Here is a 21386-nt window from a genome sequence, read left to right as displayed (position 1 = left end):
CCGGCGATCCTTCCGCCTCAGCCTTCCAAGTAGCCGGAACTACAGGCGCGCCCTACCACACCCAGCTAGTTTTTGATTTATTGTAGAGACGAGGTCTCGCCAAGTTGCCCGGGCGAGACTTGAACCCGCGGACTCAGGCAATCCTCTTGCCTCGGCCTCCCAAAGTGCTGGAATTGCAGGCTGAGCCACCGAGCCCGGCCAGGTCATTTCCTTTTTCTCATCTTTTCCCTCCTCTCTGTTTTTCAAACTTATAATGGAAAATGTCGAGCATACGCCACATTTGAAAGAACAGTATAGTGAGTCCCTTGTCACCCTCGGTTGAGCCTAACAGTTAATAACAGTTAATAACATTTTGTTTCATATGACCTCCCACTTTTTTTTAAAGAAAAATTTAATAACTTGTAGGAATTATTATGATTTTAAAAAAAATTTTGACTTGGGATCTCACTCTGTTGCCCAGGCTAGAGTATAGTGACACAGTCATGGCTTACTGCAGCCTCAATCTCCTGGCCTCAGGATATCCTTCCCCTCAGCCTCCTGAGTAGCTGGGATTACATGTATATGCCACCGGGCCTGGCTAATTTTTTTATTTTTTATAGAGACAAGGTCTTGATATGTTGCCTCGGCTGGTCTTGAACTCCTGGGCTCAAGCAATCCTTCTGCCTTAGGATCCCCAAGTGCTGGGATGACAGACTACCGCGCCTGGCCTGGGTCAATACATTTCAAAGTAGATCCCAGACATCATATCTTTTGACCTATAAATACATCATGTGTGTCTTTAGCAGATGAGGCTAAAATAAATAAATAAAAATAACCACAATTCCATTATTTCACTCAACACAATTAACATGATTTCCTTCTGTCATGTCATATCCAGCCCATGTTTCGTTGTCTCCAAGTGTCTTAAACATGTTTTTATACTTAATTGGCTTGAATCAGGTCCAGACCCAAGGTCAACACATTGCTTTTGGCCGAAGCCTCTTGAGTCTCTCTGTCTATAAGTTTCCCAGCCCTTTCTTACTTTTTTTCAGGCCACATATTTGTTGAAGAACCTGGCACTTGTAGAATGTCTCATATTCTGGATGTGGCTAATTGTGACCCTGTGGTGGGGTGTGACATGTGCCTCTCTCCCTTGTCTTTCCTGTAAACTGGTAGCTAGATGGGGTCGCTTGATTAGATTCAGATTCATTTTTTAACATTGAGGTATAATTTCCAAACAGTGAAATACAGAGCTCAGGTGTACAGCCACTGAGTTTTGACAAATGTATGTACTCACATGACCCACACCCATCAAGATGTAGAAAACTTCCATCACCCTAGAAAATTCCTCCTTCTACTTTCTTTTGATCAGTTCTTCCCTGTGTATGTGGAAATCAAGTTTCATCCACCAAGCACAGCTGAGGATTTTGACCTGCTGTTCTAGCTCTGCCTTGCCCAGGGTGTTTAGGATCAATGTTGGAAAAATTGCTTCCTGGCTAAAGATAATATGGGGCATCCTGCTGCCATCCGAACCAACTCTTCTCATGACCAGGCAACATGTTTTCATTGGCATCTTATATCAGGAAAGAATTTTAGTTGCAAGTGGTAAAAATTGATATCCGAATTGGCTTAAATAATGTAAGGTATTTATTGGCTCATATAACTGAAAGTTCTAGATGTAAATCCGGATTTCAAGTGAGGGTTGAGCTAGTGGCTCAACACTATTACCTAGGGGCTGGCTTTTCTTCTGTTTTTCTGCTCTGCCATCTACTGGATCAACTTCATGTTATATTTAGGTTCAAAATGGTAGCCATTGGCCTCCCAGGACCGTGTGCTTTCTCAGTCATATTTAGGAAGGCCAAGAGACTGTATTTTTTTCCTAGAATTCCTATCAATAGTCCTGAGATTTGTCCTGGTTGGTCCGGCCTAGAATACATACCCACTTCTGGTCCATTCAGCTGTCCAATTCTGGGGCTGCGGACAGAGTCAGCTTCTCTGGAACCACATGAATCCCTGAAATGGAAATCAGAACCTAATGACAAGGAGGGATTGGATGCTGCAGAGGCAGACATAGATATCTGCTGCCGCAATTTAAACCCCGGAAGCCTCTGTGATGGGCTTGCCTGGCTGTGCCGGACGTCATGCTTGACCCTTTTTTACCAGCCATGCTGAGATTTTCTAGAATTTGGGGGTGGAGGTGGGGTGGTCACTATATTCATTCTGAGCTTGCTATTTCCAGCTGGGAAAAACGCACGGATCCCCGAGGCAGGTTTTACTATGTGGACCACAACACTCGGACCACCACCTGGCAGCGCCCCACAGCTGAGTACGTGCGCAACTACGAGCAGTGGCAGTCACAGCGGAATCAGCTCCAGGGGGCCATGCAGCACTTCAGCCAAAGATTCCTCTACCAGGTGAGAGGGCAGGTCCTGCCTTGAGGGAGGGGAGCCTCCCTGTTTTTTAGAATGTGCTGTCTCTGTTGACCTGCTTGGTGAACAGGGAAAATAGTGGCTAGCAACATCAGTGCTCTGAACCTGGACATTTTACTCATCACAGTGAAATTCCTCAAGTTTCAGGGTTTCTAACTTAGCAACTCCATGTCTAGCCTCTGTGTTTAAGGAATCATCATGTCTCAAAACAAACTTACCATCTTTCTTCCAACACTGGCCCCCTCCATTCAAGTTCATCTTCCCTGACTTGAAATCTGCAGTCAGCCTTGACTTCTCCTATACCTCACCGTTCCAGATCAAAGTGGTCACCCAAGTCCTCCTCTTTCCATTACTGCTACTGTTTTGTTGTTATTATTAGATCTTTATTATCTGACAGATTCTCACGGATGGAGGACTGTCATGGCTCATCTTGATCAGGGGTTGGCAAACAATAGCCCATGGGTCAAACTGGCCCACTGCCTAATTTTGTTAATAAAGTTTTACTGGAACATAGGCATGCCCAGTTTTCACTGTGGCTGCTTTAATGGTACAACAGTAGAGTTGAGTAGTCACAACAGAGACTGTATAGCTCACAAAACCTAAAATATTTACTGTTTGGCCTTAGTAGAAAAAGTTAGTTGATCCCTGGTCTAGCCCAGCCTCCTTCTCTCTGTTAATAGATTTTCCTCTGTCCCCGCTCCATCTGAATTGTTGGAGCAGCCTCTGAATTGTTCTGTCTGCTGGTCTTCTCTCTCTTCCAGTCTGGCTGCCTATTCTCACCAGAGTAATCTTCACATATTACTGTCATTATATCACTTTACTGGTAATTACCTTCTGTGGTCATTACCTACAGAATAACATTTTCTGGTTATTACCTACATTTTCTAGTTATTACCTACAGAATATTTTCTAGTCATTACCTACAGAGTAAACTTTCTAGTCCAGAATTCAAGGTCCTCTGGTCCCAAATTAACTGTCTAACATTTCCACACTGTATCTCCATCCCTTTAGAGTCTCCGTTCCATTAGAGCATCCACTGGTGACCTGGAGCTGGGGGGAGCCCAGCTGCATAGCCTCTTTGTCAGGAGGAAGTGGAATTCCCAAGTTGGAGTCTGGCTGAGTTTTCTCAGAGCCCTTGAATTTGAAGATTGGGAGCTGCAGTAGAACTAGTACAGCTGTGGTGGTACACTGCAAGCTGGAAACGTTTTGAACCAGACCTCAACTTTTAATCATTGTGTATAATGTTGTCTCTATTTGAAATGAATTTTAACCCTACAGACAACCCATTTCTAAATTGGATACTACCCTAGTTAGGTGCTCAGAAACATCTTTAATTCCATCTAAGTAGCATTCCTTGTCACCTTTGTCTTCATTTGTGGCTCTTTCTCTGCCTACCCAAAGCAGGAGCTCCATCATCAACTATAAGTCACTGTAGCATCTCCCTTGGCTGGTTTATCCCTTCTTCTGTCTGTGGAGGCTGATTGCTCATCATAAAGTTAGGAAATGAAGGAGGACCCCAGGTTCTTTAGTAGGGATGAGCAGAAAGTGGTGTTTGTCATAGTAAGTTGCCTCCAAGGTCAGCTCTCATGCCCCCTATAACCCATGCCCCTGGGGCTGACCCAGTGCAATACTGCCTGTGTTCTTGGACCAGACATCCCACTTAGAATCCCATCACAAGTGCCTGGCATCCTGTTCCAGAATGCTTCTAAATTGGATGGAATCTGATCATTCTTAGCACTTTAGCCATTGCTCCCTTTGAGCTGGTTCTGAAAGCCTTTGCCTGCCATTTTCTTGGTGGTCATGGCTGCAAAACTGGGAAGGTCTAGGGGCATCTTCCCCTCTCTCCCTCTCCCTGTCTCTCTCTCTCCTCCTCCCCTTCTTTCCCCCTCCCTCTCCCTCCCTTTCTCTCTCTCTCTCTCTCTCTCTCATAAGTTGGGGGTCTCACTCTTTCACCCAGGCTGGGGGTGCAGTAGCATGATCGTGGCTCACTGCAGCCTCAACCTTCTAGGCTCCAGCGATCCTTATGCCTCAGCCTCTAGAGTAGCTGGGGCTATAGGCATGTGCCACCATGCCTGGCTGTTTTTTTTATTTTTAGTAGAGATGAGGTCTCGCTATGTTACCCAGGCTGGTCCTGAACTCCTGGGCTCAAGCTTTCCTCCTGCCTTGGCCTCCCAAAGTTCTGAAATTACAGGTGTGAGCCACCCCACCTGGCCTGCATCTTTCTTTGATCTCTATGTCCTTTGACTTAAAGACAGGACACTTTTTAGGAGTTTCACTTGATTATCCAACTTCTCAAGTTAAAAAAAAAAGATCAAGCCAGCCTCTGTGGCTTGTGCCTGTAATCCCAGTGACTTGGGAGGCCAAGAAGGGTGGAATGGCTTAAGGCCACGAGTTTGAGACCAGTCTGGACAACACAGTGAAACCCTATCTCTACAAAATATTAAAAAATTAGGCGGGCCTGGTGGTGCACGCTGTAGTCCCAACTACCCGGGAGGCTGAGGTGGTAGGATCGCCTGAGCCCAAGAGTTCAAAGCTGCAGTGAGATATGCTCATGCCACTGCACTCCAGCCTGGACAACAGCAAGACCCTGTCTCAAAAATCCTCTAGTGGTGTGTGTGTGTGGTTTTTTTTTCTTTCTTTCTTTCTGTACCACCCACTAAGTGGGTTCTGTAGGTTGACCAAGGTGTCTGCTGTGCAAAAGGGAAGAGTCACATGTTCTGGAACTCACAGCCCTTGGGCTTTGGGAAACATTCATTCCTCTTGCCTCTCTCTCTCTCTCTCTCCTTTTAACAACATAATTCCAGGATTGCAGAGGTAGAACTTGGACTTGGAGGGTTCCCTAGAAGCAAAAATTAACCTCTAAACTCTAGCTGGTTTTCTCAGCTCAGCTGGGGATGTAGGAGGTTCTGCTTGGAGGTGATGGTTACCTTTTCTCCGTGAAACAAGACTCATATTGAAAACTGTGGTAGGAATCTTTTTCTGGTCTGCTTTCAGTGTCTCTCTGTTGACTTTCCTCCCCCTCTGGATTTGGTTTTCCCCTCTTGTTTGCTATGGTGCCATGTCCTGGTTACAAGTAAGAAGGGTTGCTTTCATATAGTTATTTTGGGGTTTGGCTTTGGCCCAGGCTTTGACTCGGAAGACTTAAGAGCCGATACTATACCAGTGACTTCCCCTCCTCCTTGCTGGGCTTAAACTAAGACCTTGTTCTTCTCCACTGCACTGCAGAGAACTTGAAATACAGTTCAGAATGGAAATCAAGGGAATCCCAGATTGTGTCTCCTGTAATTCCTTCCTGCAGTCTGCCTCAGTGCACACCTTCTTCAGTTCCTTTAAGTTATTGTTCTCCTTATTCCTGCCTTGTTTTCCTTTCCTACCCCCATCATGTGCTTTTGTTGCTTGTGGTCGTCATGCATATTTTTGTTTGCTTGTTTCACCCCTGCAGTTTCCTTTTGCCCTCTCTGTTGTGTCCCAGCTGTGATCCACCATGCTCATGGTGCCACTGTGACGGGACCATCACACAGCCGATAATTTCTGGGGCAGCTCTTTAGTCCCCCTTCGTTCCTCCCCTGACATCTAAAGGAGGTAGCCAGAGTCTGCAAGATTGAAACAGATCATTTTATGGCCCTTAGTGTGTGGCCTGCTTATTGCATTATCCAGAAACATACAACTTGTTTATTACTCTGCAGAGAACCCCTTGGATTGAATTCTTTAGCACCTGGGTTTTGTTCTGTGTCCATTGGGTTCATCCTTAAAACAAAAAAAACAAAAACAAAAACACAACAATGCCCGCCTTCCATGCTGCAGTCTTTATGCCCTTCCCAGAACCTTTCTTGCCCTCGGCTGTAATTGCTAGACATTCTTTATTTCTGAGTTTGTATCTTAAAATATTACTAGAACTTTGTGCTTGGTCCCTAAGGGACTTGAACTCACGTGAGCTCTCTGGCTCGTGGCCTGCACCCCAGACCTCCCAACCCAGGGACCAGTACCAGGGAGAATGATTCAACAGCGCTTCTCTGTTTCTTGTGATAATGGACACCCAGGATCTCTCTTCTAGCTATGGTCCCCCTTTGCCTATCTGTGAGCTTTTCTTCTGCGCCCCTTGTAATTCTTTGGAATTGCTCATTGCAGGGGAATGTGGAAGAAGAGAAGGCACAGTCGATCAACTCGTTGGTGGTGTGGTTTTGGTTTTTTAGTTTTCTCACCATGATGTGTCGCTTTTATTTCTTGTTTCTCCTTGGCTTCTGTTCGTACCCTTCCTTCTGGCTTCCTTTTTTTTACTTTTCAAGTTGTACCATGCATCTTAGGGGGAAAATAGCCAAAATAGTCAAGTGCTTTGCCTTACTGTAAGAAGTAAAATGATCATGAGGTCTAGCTTCCATTGATTGCATGAGTTGTCGTGTTTATCAACCTCTGGTTTCTCTCTATGGCCTATCTGCCTCCTCTTCTCTGTCCTTCTTACAGGCAGGGAGGTGGGGTTCTTATAGAATGAGAATGGAAGGACACCAAAAAGAAAATGTTTAAAACACTTTTATGAGAGGGAGTCAACATTGTATCAAGTTTGGGATTTAAAAAATTTGAGTTGGGGTCTCACTCTGTTGTCCAGGCTAAAATGCAGTGGTAAAATCACAGCTCACCAAAGCCTCGACCTTCTGGGCTCAAGCAGTCCTTCCACCTCAAATCCAGAGTAGCTGGGACTACAGGCATGTGCTACTTATGCGCGGCTAATTTTTAAATTTTTTTGTAGAGACTCTCGCTATGTTGCCTAGGCTGGTCTCAAACTCCTGGGCTCAGTTAGTCCTCTTGCCTTAGCCTCCCAAAGTGCTGGGATTACAGGCATGAGCCACTAAGCCTGGCCATGTTTGGGATATTTTTTGAAAGGGCAAGGATCAAGAAAAAGGCTGACAAATATGTTTTGTTCCTAGTTCAATGTTGGTCATGAAGGCTGTCAGGTCTATTGATTTGTGGAGTTAAGCAACAGATAACTGTAAACCCACAGAATCCTGGTTCGTACAAGCTGGTGGCTGACTGCCCATCAGTCTTGGACACTTTATAGATTATCTACTCATTCTGAAACAAGACCTGAAGCAGCAAACAGTTTTACACGTATGCTGCTGCTGTTAATTTCTTAAAATAACCTTTTCTATGGTTCTTCCCTTTTACACGGGCACTCTATAGCTCAGTGCTTACCAACTGCATTCAGCTTCAGTGTCTGCAATCCGTGTGTTTCCACATTCTCTCCTTTGCTTCTATCGCCAAATGTTTTTACAGCTATTGTTCTTACGTATTAACCGCAAAACAAAGGTGGAGGAACTTGGATTGTATGAGATGCTGTTCCCTATCCCCCCAGCTCCCGACATACAGCACACACCAAAATGACTTCTGTGAATCTGGGAGACTTTTTTCAGTAATGGTCAGATATGAATTGTGATGGAGCTTTTTAAGCACATCCGCGAGATGATGGTGTGGTGCCCAAGTCAAGGTCAGCTTCCCCCACCTTCATGCAGCTCCACTCTGTGTGGGCAGGAGGCCCTTCTCTGAAAGGGGTCTCTGTCCTAGCAAGGAACCTACGGTTTCAAGACTTAAACGTCTTTGTTGGAACTGGCTCGGAAGAGGAGCCAGTGTTGCCACCTTGGACAGAAAGTTTCTCTGTCCTTTCGGTTGGAGGTAGGGGGAGGGCTGTGGAAGGGGGTTCCTTGGCAGTTTGAGTTCCACCAATGTTTTCTCAAGCCCATACTGAGCTCCATTCATCCTGCCGGTGTGTGGCTCCGTCACCCCCAAACGGGGCCAGCCCAGCAGCCTGAAGTCTGCATTTAGAACCCGATCTCTTCATGTAATGATTAAATTGTAGTAAATGAAATAAAAATGCTTCAGAAAAAAAAAAGAAAGAAAGAAAGAGCGGAACAATACTTGTTTTATTTAAGTATGAAAAGTTTTTGACAGCACCCCCCTTCCCTGCAGGATATGAGAACTCTCGGTCCACTGCAGCCCATCCCCTGGGACCCCTGAAGCAGAATTAGGCCGAGGGGGGGGATTCTAAAGTAAACATTGACCCTGAAGTCCTGGAGCCGGTTCCCCCTTCTTTCTCCTGTCTCCCCTTCTCTTGCCGCCCCGCCCCTGGCCCCACCTCCCCAGACGGGCGAAGCAGAACACTGAGCAGCTTCAGGTTCAGACCGGGAAGAATAAAGGTGCTTTGTGCAGGGAAGGAAAACATTCCTGGGGGAGGTGAGGGGCTTGGGGCATGAATGTGCCCTCAGTCTGGGTGGATGCCGCACACCCAGGAGGGAGGTGGGGGTGGACGCCGAGGTGGAAGGGAGGAGGGCCCAGCCCCGGCCAGGAAGCTCTGGGCGTGGGCAGGGCTTGTGGGAATGATTTCATTGGAAAGGCCTGCGATATTTTTTCCCCTCCTGTGTGTGGTTCTTGGAGAAAGTTGGAGGTGGTGGTGATTTCAGTCGCCTTGGCCGCTGCGAGCAGGAGCTGAGCAGAGGCACTCGGCCGACTTGCTGGGAAGCCCTCGCCGGGGCCTCCGCCGTGCCCGTGGGCTCCTGCGCACAGCCCGGCCCACCTTCCTCGCGCACCTCTTCCTCCTATAGCTCCACCCTTTCCAAAACCCTCCTGGGCCCTCTGTGCACAGGGTTCCTTTTCGGTTTTTCTTTCTTTCTTTTTTTTTTAAACAAAACAAAGACTTTTGAGAGGAGCAGATGCCACCTAAGGTCCCACTGCATCCCCTACAAAGTGCTAAAAACGTGGAAATGAGTCCTTAGCATTTTTATTTTTTATCAGTTGATTTATTTTTAACCAGTGGCTTTTTTTTAACCCCTGTGTTCTGCTGTGTTTCTTGTGTTTAGTCTTCAAGCGCTTCGACTGACCATGATCCCCTGGGCCCCCTCCCTCCTGGCTGGGGTAAGTACGGAGTTCTGTTTCTTTGCCCTTGGCGTTTCTGTGCCCTCAGCATTCATCAGCCACTGCGCTCTGTCCTCTTCTCCTGCTGTCTTCCTTCTTCACTCCCATGCCTTGGTTTTCCGTTTCACCTTTCTAGCAGTTCTCTGGGCATGCCCAGCCAGAGAATCGCAGGTGATGGGGCTGGAAGGTTGGGAGAATAGCCAAGCGCGCAGTGTGGCCTTAGCATCCACCCGCATAGCTAAGGGAGTGTGACCCTAAGAAAGACATCTCTGCGCAGCAGTGGCGCTGTTGGGTTTGGCCTTAAGTTCCAAGCTGTCTATTCAAGAATCCATCCTATCACTAAGATACTTTGACACTGACCGATTCCCAGATGGATTTGTTTCAGGTCTATAACCGTATGGTTGGAAGGAGCCACCTAAACAAACCTTTCTTCGCAGCTGAGATGTGGGAGGACTTCAGTCTAGTTTTGACTACTGAAAGCCATTTTTTAAAATTTGCGATGCAGCTGTGAAAGAGACCAGAGAGGAAGGGAAGCAGATAAGAGAGCTGAGCACTGGGTAGTAACTCCATGAAAGTACATCACTGCCAGTGAATAGCTTCTCCTTGCCATTAGTGGCCGCATCTTACCTGCTCCAAGTCCTTGGTGTGATTTGCCAACAGTGAGTTAGGATTGGACATTGTGACTTGGGAGAGATGACAGGTTTTACGGCTATTCAAGAAATAGGTGGGTTTACTAGATGTAAAAAGGGTCACTAGAGGTGATGAGTCTTAGAGCATTTTGTAACTCCTAGAGGTGGGGCAGAGTTTTGTTCAAACCTGCAAGCATTCCTGGGAACTGAAGAAGGCAGTTTTGGCAGGAATCCAGCAAAATCCAGTGTTGGAGTCCAGTGGTGGGTTTAATGTATTGGTTAACCCCTGCAGAAGTCAGTAAATGCTGGCTTGGTGGTATTCACAGACTGTTTAACTGGAAGGGAGTGCGCCCACCAACAAAGATGGAGAAACGTGTCCTGGGAAGCTGACAATGACAGGCTGAATGTCCACCACCTGGAAAAGTGCAGCCTTGGGGTTGGATCCTCTCGATGCAGACACAATTACTCCCTGATAGTAACTGAAGAGGCGGTATCAATTCCCTTGGGCCTGCAGGGTATCATTGGGGAATCACCACTGCGTGCCAGAGTGCTAGGAGGATCTTCTGGTCCTCCTCGTGGGAGATGTCAGTTAGTAAAGCTTCCACACATTTCTTGATTTTCAGCTAGGGAATCTTTTATGCACACAGATGACCCTCCTGGCTCCCTAGACCAATGAAAGGTCACTGGTATCTCAAAGACTGGCAGCAGGTCAAATGTGAGAGAGCATCCCTGCCTTGCCCAGTAGGCAGGGGAAACACATGCAGTTCAACAAGAACTGTGATGCTATTTGGCATTACAGGGGATCTGGTGTTTGCTTCTGGCTCTGTTGGAGTCAGGCAGTGTAGCCCGGTCAAGTGAGTTCATTTTTGTAACAGTTTTATTAAATGTTGCTCACCAGGTAGAACAGCTGATGGGGACTTTAAAACAGTTCCCAGAGGCTAAGTGGGAAAATATTTGAGATGGGAATAGAGGAGCCTTGGTCAGAGTCAATACTATTTATGAACAGTCAGAAAAAAACCCACAAAACTAATAATCCAAGGTTGAGAAAAAGTTCTAAAGGCTACGGGGCCAGGACACCTTCCCAATCAAAAGTCCTTGGGGCTTGTGTTGGCTTCCCCGGGGCTGTGTTGGGGGCCGCCTCCCAGGACTCTTTAAGAACAAACAGCAAGAGAAACCCAGTGAGCATCACACTGATGGGCAGCTGCTGTCGGAGCCCGTTGGCATTCCTCTGTTCTCAGGCCCTGGGAGAGATCTTGCGTTTTCCCCACACACTGCTGTGGGACTAAGGACACCTTGGGTTTAGATCCATATCTGCTCCCCAATAGCCCTGACCTGTGTGACTGAATATTCCTGAGCCCATTTGCTCCTAAAATAAGGTAGAGCCAGGTGCTCTTTTAAGGACTCTCTCAGGTTCCAGACTGTGAAGTTATTTGCAGCGAGGTAGTTCCATGGGCCGTGAGAGACCCCCACGTGTCAGGAATGATGACACAGGCCTCAGACCTGCTGGACAGATCCTCCGGCCTGGCGGTTAGCCTTGGCTTTGGCCCTTGGCAGAGCAGATGGGGGGGTCTAGTTCAAAGCAGTAGCTTCTGGGCTGGGGTGGACCCCTCCCCTAGAAACCCTCTCGGGAAGCCTTCCTTCTGTGGGCAGCCACAGGGGCTGTTCTCAGGCAGTGGTGACTCTGTAACAGCACCAGGCACCTCCTGGCCTTTCTTTCATTTTGTCTTTATTTTTATTTATTTTTCAGTTTTATTGAGGTTCAGTGGACAGATAATGTCTGTCTGTACGATTTCAGTGGAGTAATAGACACCAGGTAAAGCAGAGAGAGAGACAGAGAGAGAGAGAGAGAGAGAGAGACCGAGACGAAGACCTCGGGCTGATACGGGGGACACTGCAATCTCATTCTTGGGGTGGGGCATCGAGGGGTGGCTGGGCTGGCCTTCCCAGTTCTCCTTTTTCAGCTTTGGGGTTCCTGTAGCTTCTGGAACTGGTTATTTTTACTTCTTTAATTTCACCCTGTCATTGTAAAAGAGGGAGAGCCACGAACATTGCTTGTTTTCAGAATAGAAACTGATTTGAAGGCTCAGGGACTTCCTGGGTAAGGTGACCCTTTTGGGGCTTGGAGCCTTGCCTCTAGTTTTCTCTCCCACTCAGATATAGCTGATGGATCACCCCTTCCACCCCCTCTCAAGGCTCCCTCCCTTGGGGACCCCAGAGCCATCATCATTGTATCAGTCAAGGGCAAGAGGGTAGAGACTGTCCAGAGAAAAAGTATGTTTGTGCCCCACCCCCTTCCACAAACATTTCTCCATCTCAAAGCACACGCTTAGGTGTAAGAACAAGTTGGGCACTGTGAGCGCCTGCAGCCCCAGGCATAAATTATTTGCTTGTAAACACCATAGAGGTTGTTCTGGGATAGGAGAGTTTTAGAACAAAACTTCACCTGTAAGTGGGAGGAGAGAGAGAACGTGTAGGCACTTGGACCCCGGGGTGCGGAACACTGATCAGAGAGGTGTGAGGGAAAACACCCCCCCCACGGGAGTCCTGCCCTGCTGGACAGAGGTATCCAGAGCGGCTGCATCTCATGGACAGAGTGGTCACAGGACTGGGGGTCAGCCTGAGGGATGGTGGTGGGGGCCTGATGGGGTGGTGGCAGGGCTGGGGGCTGCAGGGCTTCTGTGCTGCACACAGCTGGTTGCAATTATGCCTCTGGTTTCAGCTGGGCTGTTCCCTCTGTGTGGCCACCCCCCTACTCTCCACCCCAACCAACCAACTAACCGACAAAAGTAGTACTTCATCAGAGTTGGAAGTGTATCTACCCCTCACCTACCCCCAGTGAAGAAGGGCTCTCTTTGTCCCTTTTCCTGGTGGCAAATATGAGCGAGCCATGCTTTGGCCGGTAGACTTCTCTAACAGGGTGGCAACAGAGGCTGAAGTTCAGACCCAGCACACAGGAGGTGGGAGCCAGAGGGAGAGGACACTGGCTTAAGATGTTTCAACCTGATTGCTGTCTCTTTCTTCTCCCGTGGCAGAGAAGAGACAGGACAATGGACGGGTGTATTACGTGAACCATAACACTCGCACGACCCAGTGGGAGGATCCTCGGACCCAGGGGTGAGGACGTGGGCTGAAGGGGGTCTGGGCCGGGCCCCTGTGCAGCTCCAGCATCGGGCAAGTGGCCTGGGGCTGCATTTGTCAGAGAGCTGATGTTAGGGAACCGTTAGCCACACACAGGTGTCGGCCTAATGAGAGCTTGCAAGGGGTTCCCAGTGGATGGAGAGCGGCTCACCTGGCAGGCATTGCTGGATTCGGTACTGATTGTGGCGGCTGCTGATCATTTGATTGCAAAAAGGTTGAGGGCACTCCGGCTCCCCAACACCCCAGGAGAAGTAGGCTGGGCCACTGGGTGCATCAGGATTGCCGACGGTCACTCAGTCCACTGCCATCCACTCAGGGTTGGTGTTTTGGCCTTGGGACAGTTAAATAACCTCTCTGTGCTGCAGAACTGTCCTGGCATCTTGGGTCATGCAGGTGTGTGCCTCCGCAGGCCCCCCCAAGGGTGAAAGCAGAGACCAAGCAGCATTTTGAGGACCCCAGGTGGGGCTAGCCCTAAATCCCTCTCTTCCTATGCTTCCAGGATGATCCAGGAACCAGCTCTGCCCCCAGGGTGGGAGATGAAATACACCAGTGAGGGGGTGCGGTACTTTGTGGACCACAATACCCGCACCACCACCTTTAAGGACCCGCGCCCAGGATTTGAGTCGGGGTAAGGACTTTCCATAGGCAAAGTGAGGCCCAGCTTGTCCTTATTTGGCTAGCCCTGGGAGGCCGGCCTTGGGTGGCCCCTGTGGCATGTTCTGCTGCTCTTACTGCCCTCTAGTGGCCAGTGTTGATGTCACATAAGAGGGGATGGGGAGGAAGGGTAACACTAGTGGATTTCTCTAAAAGCAAGAGTTCTGGCTTTCTTCCTAGATTTTCTTTTTTAGTCTTCAACAATCTTAGTAGCATTCACTTCCTTGCCTTACTTTACGCGTCTTTACCACAGCATCAGCTTTCCTTAAGTTGTTCGTTTTTTAAGAAATCACACGAGGTTGGGCTTGGGGGCTCACATCTGTAATCCTAGCACTTGGGGATCCAAGGCAGGAAGATCGCTCGAGCCCAGGAGTTGAGCCCAGGTGGGCAACATAGTGAGACCTCGTCTCTACAAAATGTCAACAGGGAGTAGTGGCTTGTGCCCTGTAGTCCCAGACTCAGGAGGCTGAGGTGGGAGGATCACCTGAGCCCAGGAGGCTGAGGCTGTGGTGAGCTGGGATTGTGTCATTGCACTCCAGCCTGGGAGTGAGACCCTGACTCAGAAAACAAAACAAAAAACAGACACACATGCAAAAGGAGAAATCACATGAATTTCAGAACATCTTTCTCTTCCCAGGACGAAGCAGGGTTCTCCTGGTGCCTATGACCGAAGTTTCCGGTGGAAATATCACCAGTTCCGTTTCCTCTGCCATGTGAGTTCTAGTGCCAGAGCTTCTGCAGCAGTTGGGGTTACTGAATTATTTTAGCCCAGGTATTAGCTTGTCTGTGTCTCAGGTGGGGACAAGATACTTGTCCAACCCTGAGCTGGTTGTCTCTAGAAAGCCAGCTTAATTTCTAGGGGACACATTGTCTCCCCCTGGCCTGAGGGGGCTGGGGGACGCTTGTTCACACAGACAGGAGGCCAGATGACCACCTGAGGCCCAACGTGAGGTTTGTTCCTTTTCTTTTCAGTCAAATGCCTTACCCAGCCATGTGAAGATCAGTGTGTCCAGGCAGACGCTTTTTGAGGATTCTTTCCAACAGGTTAGAGAATAATTGTGTTGCCCAAGACCAGGGCAGGCAGAAGCCCTCCTCCCACCATCCACGTCCTGTCACCTAGCCTGTTAAGCCCACATGGCAGAGTTTCTAAGGCGTGTGTCTCAGTGACTGAGCCTGCTGGAGAGAAGACTTTAGAGTCCCCTGTGCCCCGCCCCCACCTGCCTCCGGAGGAGGAATGACAGGCCGACCCGATGCTGTCTCCCCAGATCATGAACATGAAGCCCTATGACCTGCGCCGACGGCTCTACATCATCATGCGTGGCGAGGAGGGCCTGGACTATGGCGGCATTGCCAGGTGAGCTCGAGCACCCCAGAAGGCTGCTGTGTACTCTGCTTCCCCAGACCCCAGGGCCCATGGAAGAAAAGTTGCCTCCTCCTCACTCAAGTTCATTCCCAAGCTCTCCTTTATCTTCAGGATTGGGCACAGGGTGACACTGAGAACACTGAATCCACATAGCCAGTCCCAGTGGGCCTGGAGCAGGGTGCTAGGGTCCCCTGTGGGCTGGGCGCTAACCCTTGAGTCACTAGGTCACGGGGAGGCTGTTGGCTCCTGGGGGAGGGGTTCGGGACAATGGCTCTTATCCACCAATATGTCATTACTTTAGTTCCTTAACTGCCAGTCCTGCGGCATCAGTGGACAGTGGCTGAACATGGGTGCTGTGTGGTTGCCCATTCAAATCGACCCTGGGCTTCCCCTCCCTGAGGCAGCTGGGGCAGGTGAAGCCAGGTGTCCCTGTGTGTATAAGCAATGTCGTGATCACAAGGGGCTTGATCAGTACTCAGCTGCGTGTCATGTGTGTGGGGTCAGTAAAACTGAAACAGCCAATGTGACCCTAAAAAGAGCCCAAAACATTGTCTTGCCCTCACCCTGGTCCACCTATAAAAGTGAACAGGTTCTCTGGGAAACAGTGCCTTGGACAGCGGGGCAGGAGGGCCCCAGCAGAGAGAAGGTGCGTCCTGGCCTGCGTTGACCTCTCGGCTCGCTGACCTCTCATGGTGTGGGGATGTCCTCTCGCTTGGTGTTGGGTTGACTCGCTTCCAGTCCTCTGTTCGCTGGTGGCGTTGCCTTCTGCCCTGGGCCCCCCTCCCCGCCCCGTGGATGGATTGTTCTTTTTTCCGTGGTGACCTCCTCTCCAGGCTCTGCTTGGTGGGCTTCTGGTGCGGCCCCACTCTGTGTGTCTCTCTCTCTGTGTCCTGCCAGTGGTTTTACCCTATGGTAGGTTACGTCATGCTGTTCTACCACAGGGTAGAACCACGGACAGGATACCGGGGCACCCTCTGCATCGAAGGACTCCGCGTCTGCCCAGCCACAGACAGCCCAGCAGCCAGGGACTGGCCCTCTTGGGATGCCCCCTGCTGGTTTAGCTCAAGCCCAGAAGGACTCTGAATTCAGGCTTGAGGCTTGTCCCCAGGGTGTAAATAGATGCTGCAGCATGGGTGCTGGCCCAGATGGAGCCCTGGACATGAGGGAAGGGCAGGGAGATGGGTCCGGGCAAGGGAAGTGCAGGGTGCAAGGGAAGCGAGTGCCTGTGGTAGCTGGTGGGAATGAGGCCTGTCGTCTGGAGGCAGCGTGGATTCCAGAGCTGTCACGGATCAGGAGCTGGGAATGTGTCACCATGTCTTTATGTTCTGCTGCCTACTCAGGTGGGGCGGAAGCAGGGTGATTGCTATTCAAACAGCATGTTTGCAGGAAAATTGTTGTAATAAACATGCAGGTCCATGATGCATCAACATAGTACTCTCGTGCAGTACAACAGCCTACACAGCGGTGCACAACGAGTCCCTTAGAAGCTCCAGATACCTGGGCATGGTGGCTCATGCCTAGAATCCCAGCACTTGGGGAGGCTGAGGTGAGAGGATTGCCTGAGCTCAGGGATTCAAGACTAGTCTGAGCCACTTGGCGAGACCTCATCTCTACAATAAATCAAAAAATTAGCTGGGAGTGGTGGTGTGCACTTGATGTTCCAGCTTCTTGGAAGGTTGAGGCAGAAAGATTGCCTAAGCCCAGCATGTCGAGGCTACAGTGGCCATGAGTGTACCACTGCACTCCAACCTGGGTGACAGAGTGAGACTCTGGCTCAAAAAAAACCCAGATATTGTAATGTATAGTCCTAGAATGTGACTGGGTGCAGTAGTTCATACTTACAATCCCAGCACTTCGGAAGGTTGAAGCAGGAGGATTACTTGACCCTAGGAGCTCAAGACCAGCCTGGGCAACATAGCGAGACCTTGTCTCTATAAAAAATTAGCTGAAGCTGGGCTCAGTGGCTCAGCCTGTAATCCCTCGCTTGGGGAGGCCGAAGTGAGTGGATTGCCTGAGCCCGCGGGCTCGAGACCCGCCTGGGCAACTTGGCAAGACCTCATCTCTACAATAAATAAAAAATTATCTGGGCGTGGTAGCACGCGCCTGTAGTTCCAGCTACTTGGAAGGCTGAGGCGGAAGGATCACCTGAGCCCAGAAGTTTGAGACTGCAGTGAGCTGTGATCTTGCCACTGACACTCCAGCCTGGGTGACAGAGTGAGACCCCGACTCAAAAAGTCCCGGAATGCACCACCTGGAGCCAACAGGCACACACACAGGTTCTCCTGAGCATCCTCCTAAATGTAGTTTCCTGATTCACCCTGGGTCTGAGCCCACCCTGATCAGCGGCTACTCTAGGCCAGCCTGGGTGCTGATCGCAGAGGGCATGTGTCTCCAGACTGAGACACAACAATGCTGAGTCACAGCTCCTGTGCAGGCATGCATGCTGGGAGGGATCTTTTATTCTTGTTGTTTCTCTCTTCCCTCCCAGAGAGTGGTTTTTCCTCCTGTCCCACGAGGTGCTCAACCCGATGTACTGCTTGTTTGAATACGCCGGGAAGAACAATTACTGCCTGCAGATCAATCCTGCCTCCTCCATCAACCCTGACCACCTCACCTACTTCCGCTTCATTGGCAGATTCATCGCCATGGTAAGGAGGGTTGGACCCCCTAGTCCAGGAGTTCTTACCTCATTTTCTTCCTCTTCCTTCTCCTGGTGAGGCATGCCAGGGGTACAGGGGCATCCCCTCTTCCCCCAAGATTTTTAGGAAGGGCAGAGTCTGAGAAGGCTGGTCTGTGCCCCAGGAGGCAGGCTGGTACCAATGGCAGCCCCATGGCCTGGCACTCCTTCTCTGGGCCCCACCCTTCCTCCCCACAGGACTCCTAACTCAAAATGCAAAAAGCTCGAGATAGGTCTGGAGAAACTGGAACTTTCTCAGTGGCCACCCCGCGGTTATTGAAGGGTTTCCCATGGTGACCTGTATGGGGCTTGTCAAGAGGAAGCCCAGGGTCTCTGGGCCACAGATTTCACTAAGTATTAAACATGTGACCTGTTGAAGGCCTTGGGATGACAGGGCTGAATGAAACCATAACTTCCCATTTGCTGCCTGTCTGGGAGGTGCCACTGTCTGTCATGAGCATCTGGGATATCCAGCTGAGGTACTAGGGGATTTGGTATTGACACGAGCTTAGAATGGAGCCCTAATAGATGGGGTGGAGCGAGGTTTAGGGAGCACCCATTGGAAAGGAAGTGAATTGTGGGAGGGGGAGTCACAGCATTGATTTATCTAGAAATAGGGACAGTGTGAGTGTGGAAAGGGGGTCCTGCCATATGCACCCCAGTGAGTGTGGAGAACCGGGATTGAGAAAAGGGGCTGTGGGAGCCACAGGCCATGTGTGGTGTTAGGATGTCTCAGTGGTGGCTTTCCTTCTCTTCTCCTGAGTCCCCAAGTGTCCTGCCCTGTTCCCCTCTCCGGAGACCCGAGGGCCTCATGAGTCTGTGACTAAATATGGCCTTTCTCCTCATCTGGAAGTTCTTGGCCAAGGTGCTGGGCTCTGGAAGTGGGCACATTCTTCCCAGGTCTAGAGACCTGCCTGGCCCAGCTGCTGACAGGACAGACCAGTAAAACCCTAGACTATTACTCACCACTGGCCGCCAGCTCTCGCCGTCAGTGGCGTCTGCATTATTTTTGGCCGCCTCTGCCTCCCAGCTCTGAGCGCCAGTGAGTCAGGGCTGCCACCTGGAGCTGCTCTCAACAAGTCTTTTCTGTGAGCGCAGGGCAGACCTTTGCTAGACCGGAGCCAGCCTGGCAGGTGTGCAGGCCTGGCGGTGGGCAGGGGCTGGGGTCAGGCGCAGGCTGGCTCTGCCCAGTCCCTGAAGTCTGCAGGTGGGGTGGGAGTCCATTCAGGGTCCAAGTCAGGACATGGTGTGGCCCATTTCCCAGGCCTTCCCTCTGGGTTCCAGAGGCAGCTGGCTGCTGAGGTTCTGTCAAGGAAGGCAGGTGGGCGGCAGGGGCATCCAAAAGCCTGCCTTGGGCGGCAGCCAGGGAAGCCAAGCTCATGCCATGCCTCTTCCATCCTCAGGCCCTGTACCACGGCAAGTTCATCGATACAGGCTTCACCCTCCCTTTCTACAAGCGGATGCTCAACAAGAGACCCACCCTGAAAGACCTGGAATCCATCGACCCTGAGTTCTACAACTCCATTGTCTGGATCAAGTGAGTGCCCTCCATTGGTCCACAGCGGCAGGAGGCAGGTCTCTGGCTGGGGAGTGGGGACTATGGCTTTAATTGTGTCTGCCAAGGCAGCCTCTGACCTCCCATTCAGCCTTTATAAGAGTGGCGCAGCTTCTGGGTGCTCCACGGGACAGTTCTGGCCTCCTCCCCTCATCAGGAGATGGCCATGGCCCCGCTGAGGCTTCTGAGCCACCCGTGAGACCTTGGTGTCCCGTGGGCAATAGAGCAGGATGGAGGGAAGACCCTGCTGTGACGGACATCCTCCCTCTTGGCCTCTTGTGCCCCAGAGAGAACAACCTGGAAGAGTGTGGCCTGGAGCTGTACTTCATCCAGGACATGGAGATCCTGGGCAAGGTGACAACGCACGAGCTGAAGGAAGGCGGGGAGAGCATCCGGGTTACAGAGGAGAACAAGGAGGAGTACATCATGTGAGCCTCAAACAAGGAGCTCAGCCCTGGAGGCGGGGAGGGGGCCCAGAAAAATGGTCCCTGACGTCTGCCTCGGGTTGCCCCTTCAGTCAGGCCCCCACACGTGGCCCACAGGACACTGCAGATCCAATTACCTCTCGTTTGGGTCTTCCTCGAATGCAGCCACTGGTGGCCAGTCACGTGATGATGCTGGCTGGGATGCCAGAGGCGAGGTCCTCTGTTACTAACTTCTGGTGGCTCTTATTTCACCCTGGGGGAGACTTCAAGGCCGCAGGGCAGAGTTTCTCTGAAGGGCACCCAGCTTAGACATCTCACCTCTCTCCTGAGGGGCACGCTCTCATGGCCTGTGCTTAGTCTCCTGTCAGGTGCTGGTGTGCACGTCCCCCATGCCTGGTTTTCAGCCCTGGGTCCAGGCTTTTCATCTCCATACATCTACGCATCAGAGGCTCAGTCAGGGCAAGAGCAGGAGGAGGAGGTGGGGCGATTTCAAGACTCAGGTGTCACAGATCCCTGTGAGGGTTTCAAGGTTGTGCTCTGGGGCCTTCAGCAGACCGGGTCTAGCTGTGCCAGGAGTCAGCTCTCTGCTGGTTTGTTGCTGCCGCATAATAATGGCCACACAGGCAGGCTGTGAGCCATGCCTGAGCAGCGAGTGTTGGGCTCCACCCTTGGCTGGTCCTTGGTCTTAGGCTGCTGACCGACTGGCGTTTCACTCGAGGCGTGGAAGAGCAGACCAAAGCCTTCCTGGATGGCTTCAACGAGGTGGCCCCACTGGAGTGGCTGCGCTACTTTGATGAGAAAGAGCTGGAGGTGAGCATCCTGGGCCCCTGTTTTGGGGGTGTTCCTGCTCTTTGATATGCTTACTGTGTACGCACAGAAGGTCCCCAGCAGAGCCCCCACCCCAGCCAGGCATGGTGTCACACACCTGTGACCCCAGCTACTCGGGATGCTGAGACAGGAGGATCTCCTGAGCTCAGAAGTTCAAGGCTGTGGTGCACTATGATCACACCACTGCACCCCAGCCTGAGTCACAGAGCGAGACGAGACCCTATCTCTAAAGAAAAAAATCAGATAAACAAAACCCTCTACTTCAGCAGGACAGATAGATTTGATTTAGGTCTTCAGCACCCACCCCTCCCCAGACACTTGTTTTAAGAAAGCAGGGATGTGCACTACTGCTATTTTTATTATTATTTTGAGTTGGGGGTCTCACTCTGCCACTCAGGCTGAAGTTCAGTGACATAATCAGGGCTCACCACAGCCTCAAATTCCTGGGTTCAAGTGATCCTCCTGCATCAGCCTCTGGAGTAGCTGGAACTATAAGCATGTGCTACCGTGCCCAGTTAATTTAAATGTTTTTGTTTTATTTTTTGTAGAGAAGCGGTCTCACTGTGTTGCCTGGGCTGGTCTTGAACTCCTGGGCTCAAGCAATCCTCCACCTTAGACTTTCTTTTTTTTTTTGAGTTGAGAGTCTCACTCTGTCGCCCAAAGTGGAGTGCAGCGGCCGCTCCCGGCCACCATAACCTTGACCTGCTGGGCTCTGGAGGTCCTTCCACCTCAGCCTTCCAAGTAGCTGGAACTACAGGCGCGTGCTACCACACCCGGCTAATTTTTTGATTTATTGTAGAGATGAGGTC

The 21386-nt window shown here is 50.5% G+C and overlaps 1 protein-coding gene across 4 annotated transcripts in view; it reads left to right on the top strand.

Moving 5' to 3' along the window:
• The window catches only part of WWP2 (WW domain containing E3 ubiquitin protein ligase 2), a 185129-nt gene that overhangs the window by 159384 nt on the left and 4359 nt on the right, over positions 1 to 21386 (top strand). For all 4 annotated transcript variants that reach the window (XM_008070024.2, XM_008070023.2, XM_021718563.1 and 1 more), the window contains 11 exons: positions 2219 to 2393; positions 9254 to 9308; positions 12970 to 13051; positions 13575 to 13703; positions 14367 to 14442; positions 14702 to 14773; positions 14995 to 15083; positions 17581 to 17740; positions 19173 to 19306; positions 19612 to 19752; positions 20439 to 20559. In XM_008070024.2, the coding sequence (XP_008068215.1) occupies positions 2219 to 2393; positions 9254 to 9308; positions 12970 to 13051; positions 13575 to 13703; positions 14367 to 14442; positions 14702 to 14773; positions 14995 to 15083; positions 17581 to 17740; positions 19173 to 19306; positions 19612 to 19752; positions 20439 to 20559 (1234 nt within the window). The remainder of the gene's footprint in view (positions 1 to 2218; positions 2394 to 9253; positions 9309 to 12969; positions 13052 to 13574; positions 13704 to 14366; positions 14443 to 14701; positions 14774 to 14994; positions 15084 to 17580; positions 17741 to 19172; positions 19307 to 19611; positions 19753 to 20438; positions 20560 to 21386) is intronic.

This window comes from Carlito syrichta, unplaced genomic scaffold (assembly GCF_000164805.1).
Source record: "Carlito syrichta isolate Samal-C Ts95f unplaced genomic scaffold, Tarsius_syrichta-2.0.1 Scaffold312739, whole genome shotgun sequence".
Taxonomy (NCBI): domain Eukaryota; kingdom Metazoa; phylum Chordata; class Mammalia; order Primates; family Tarsiidae; genus Carlito; species Carlito syrichta.
Note: the sequence above shows the minus strand (reverse complement) of the source record. Positions and strands in the feature narration are given on the sequence as shown.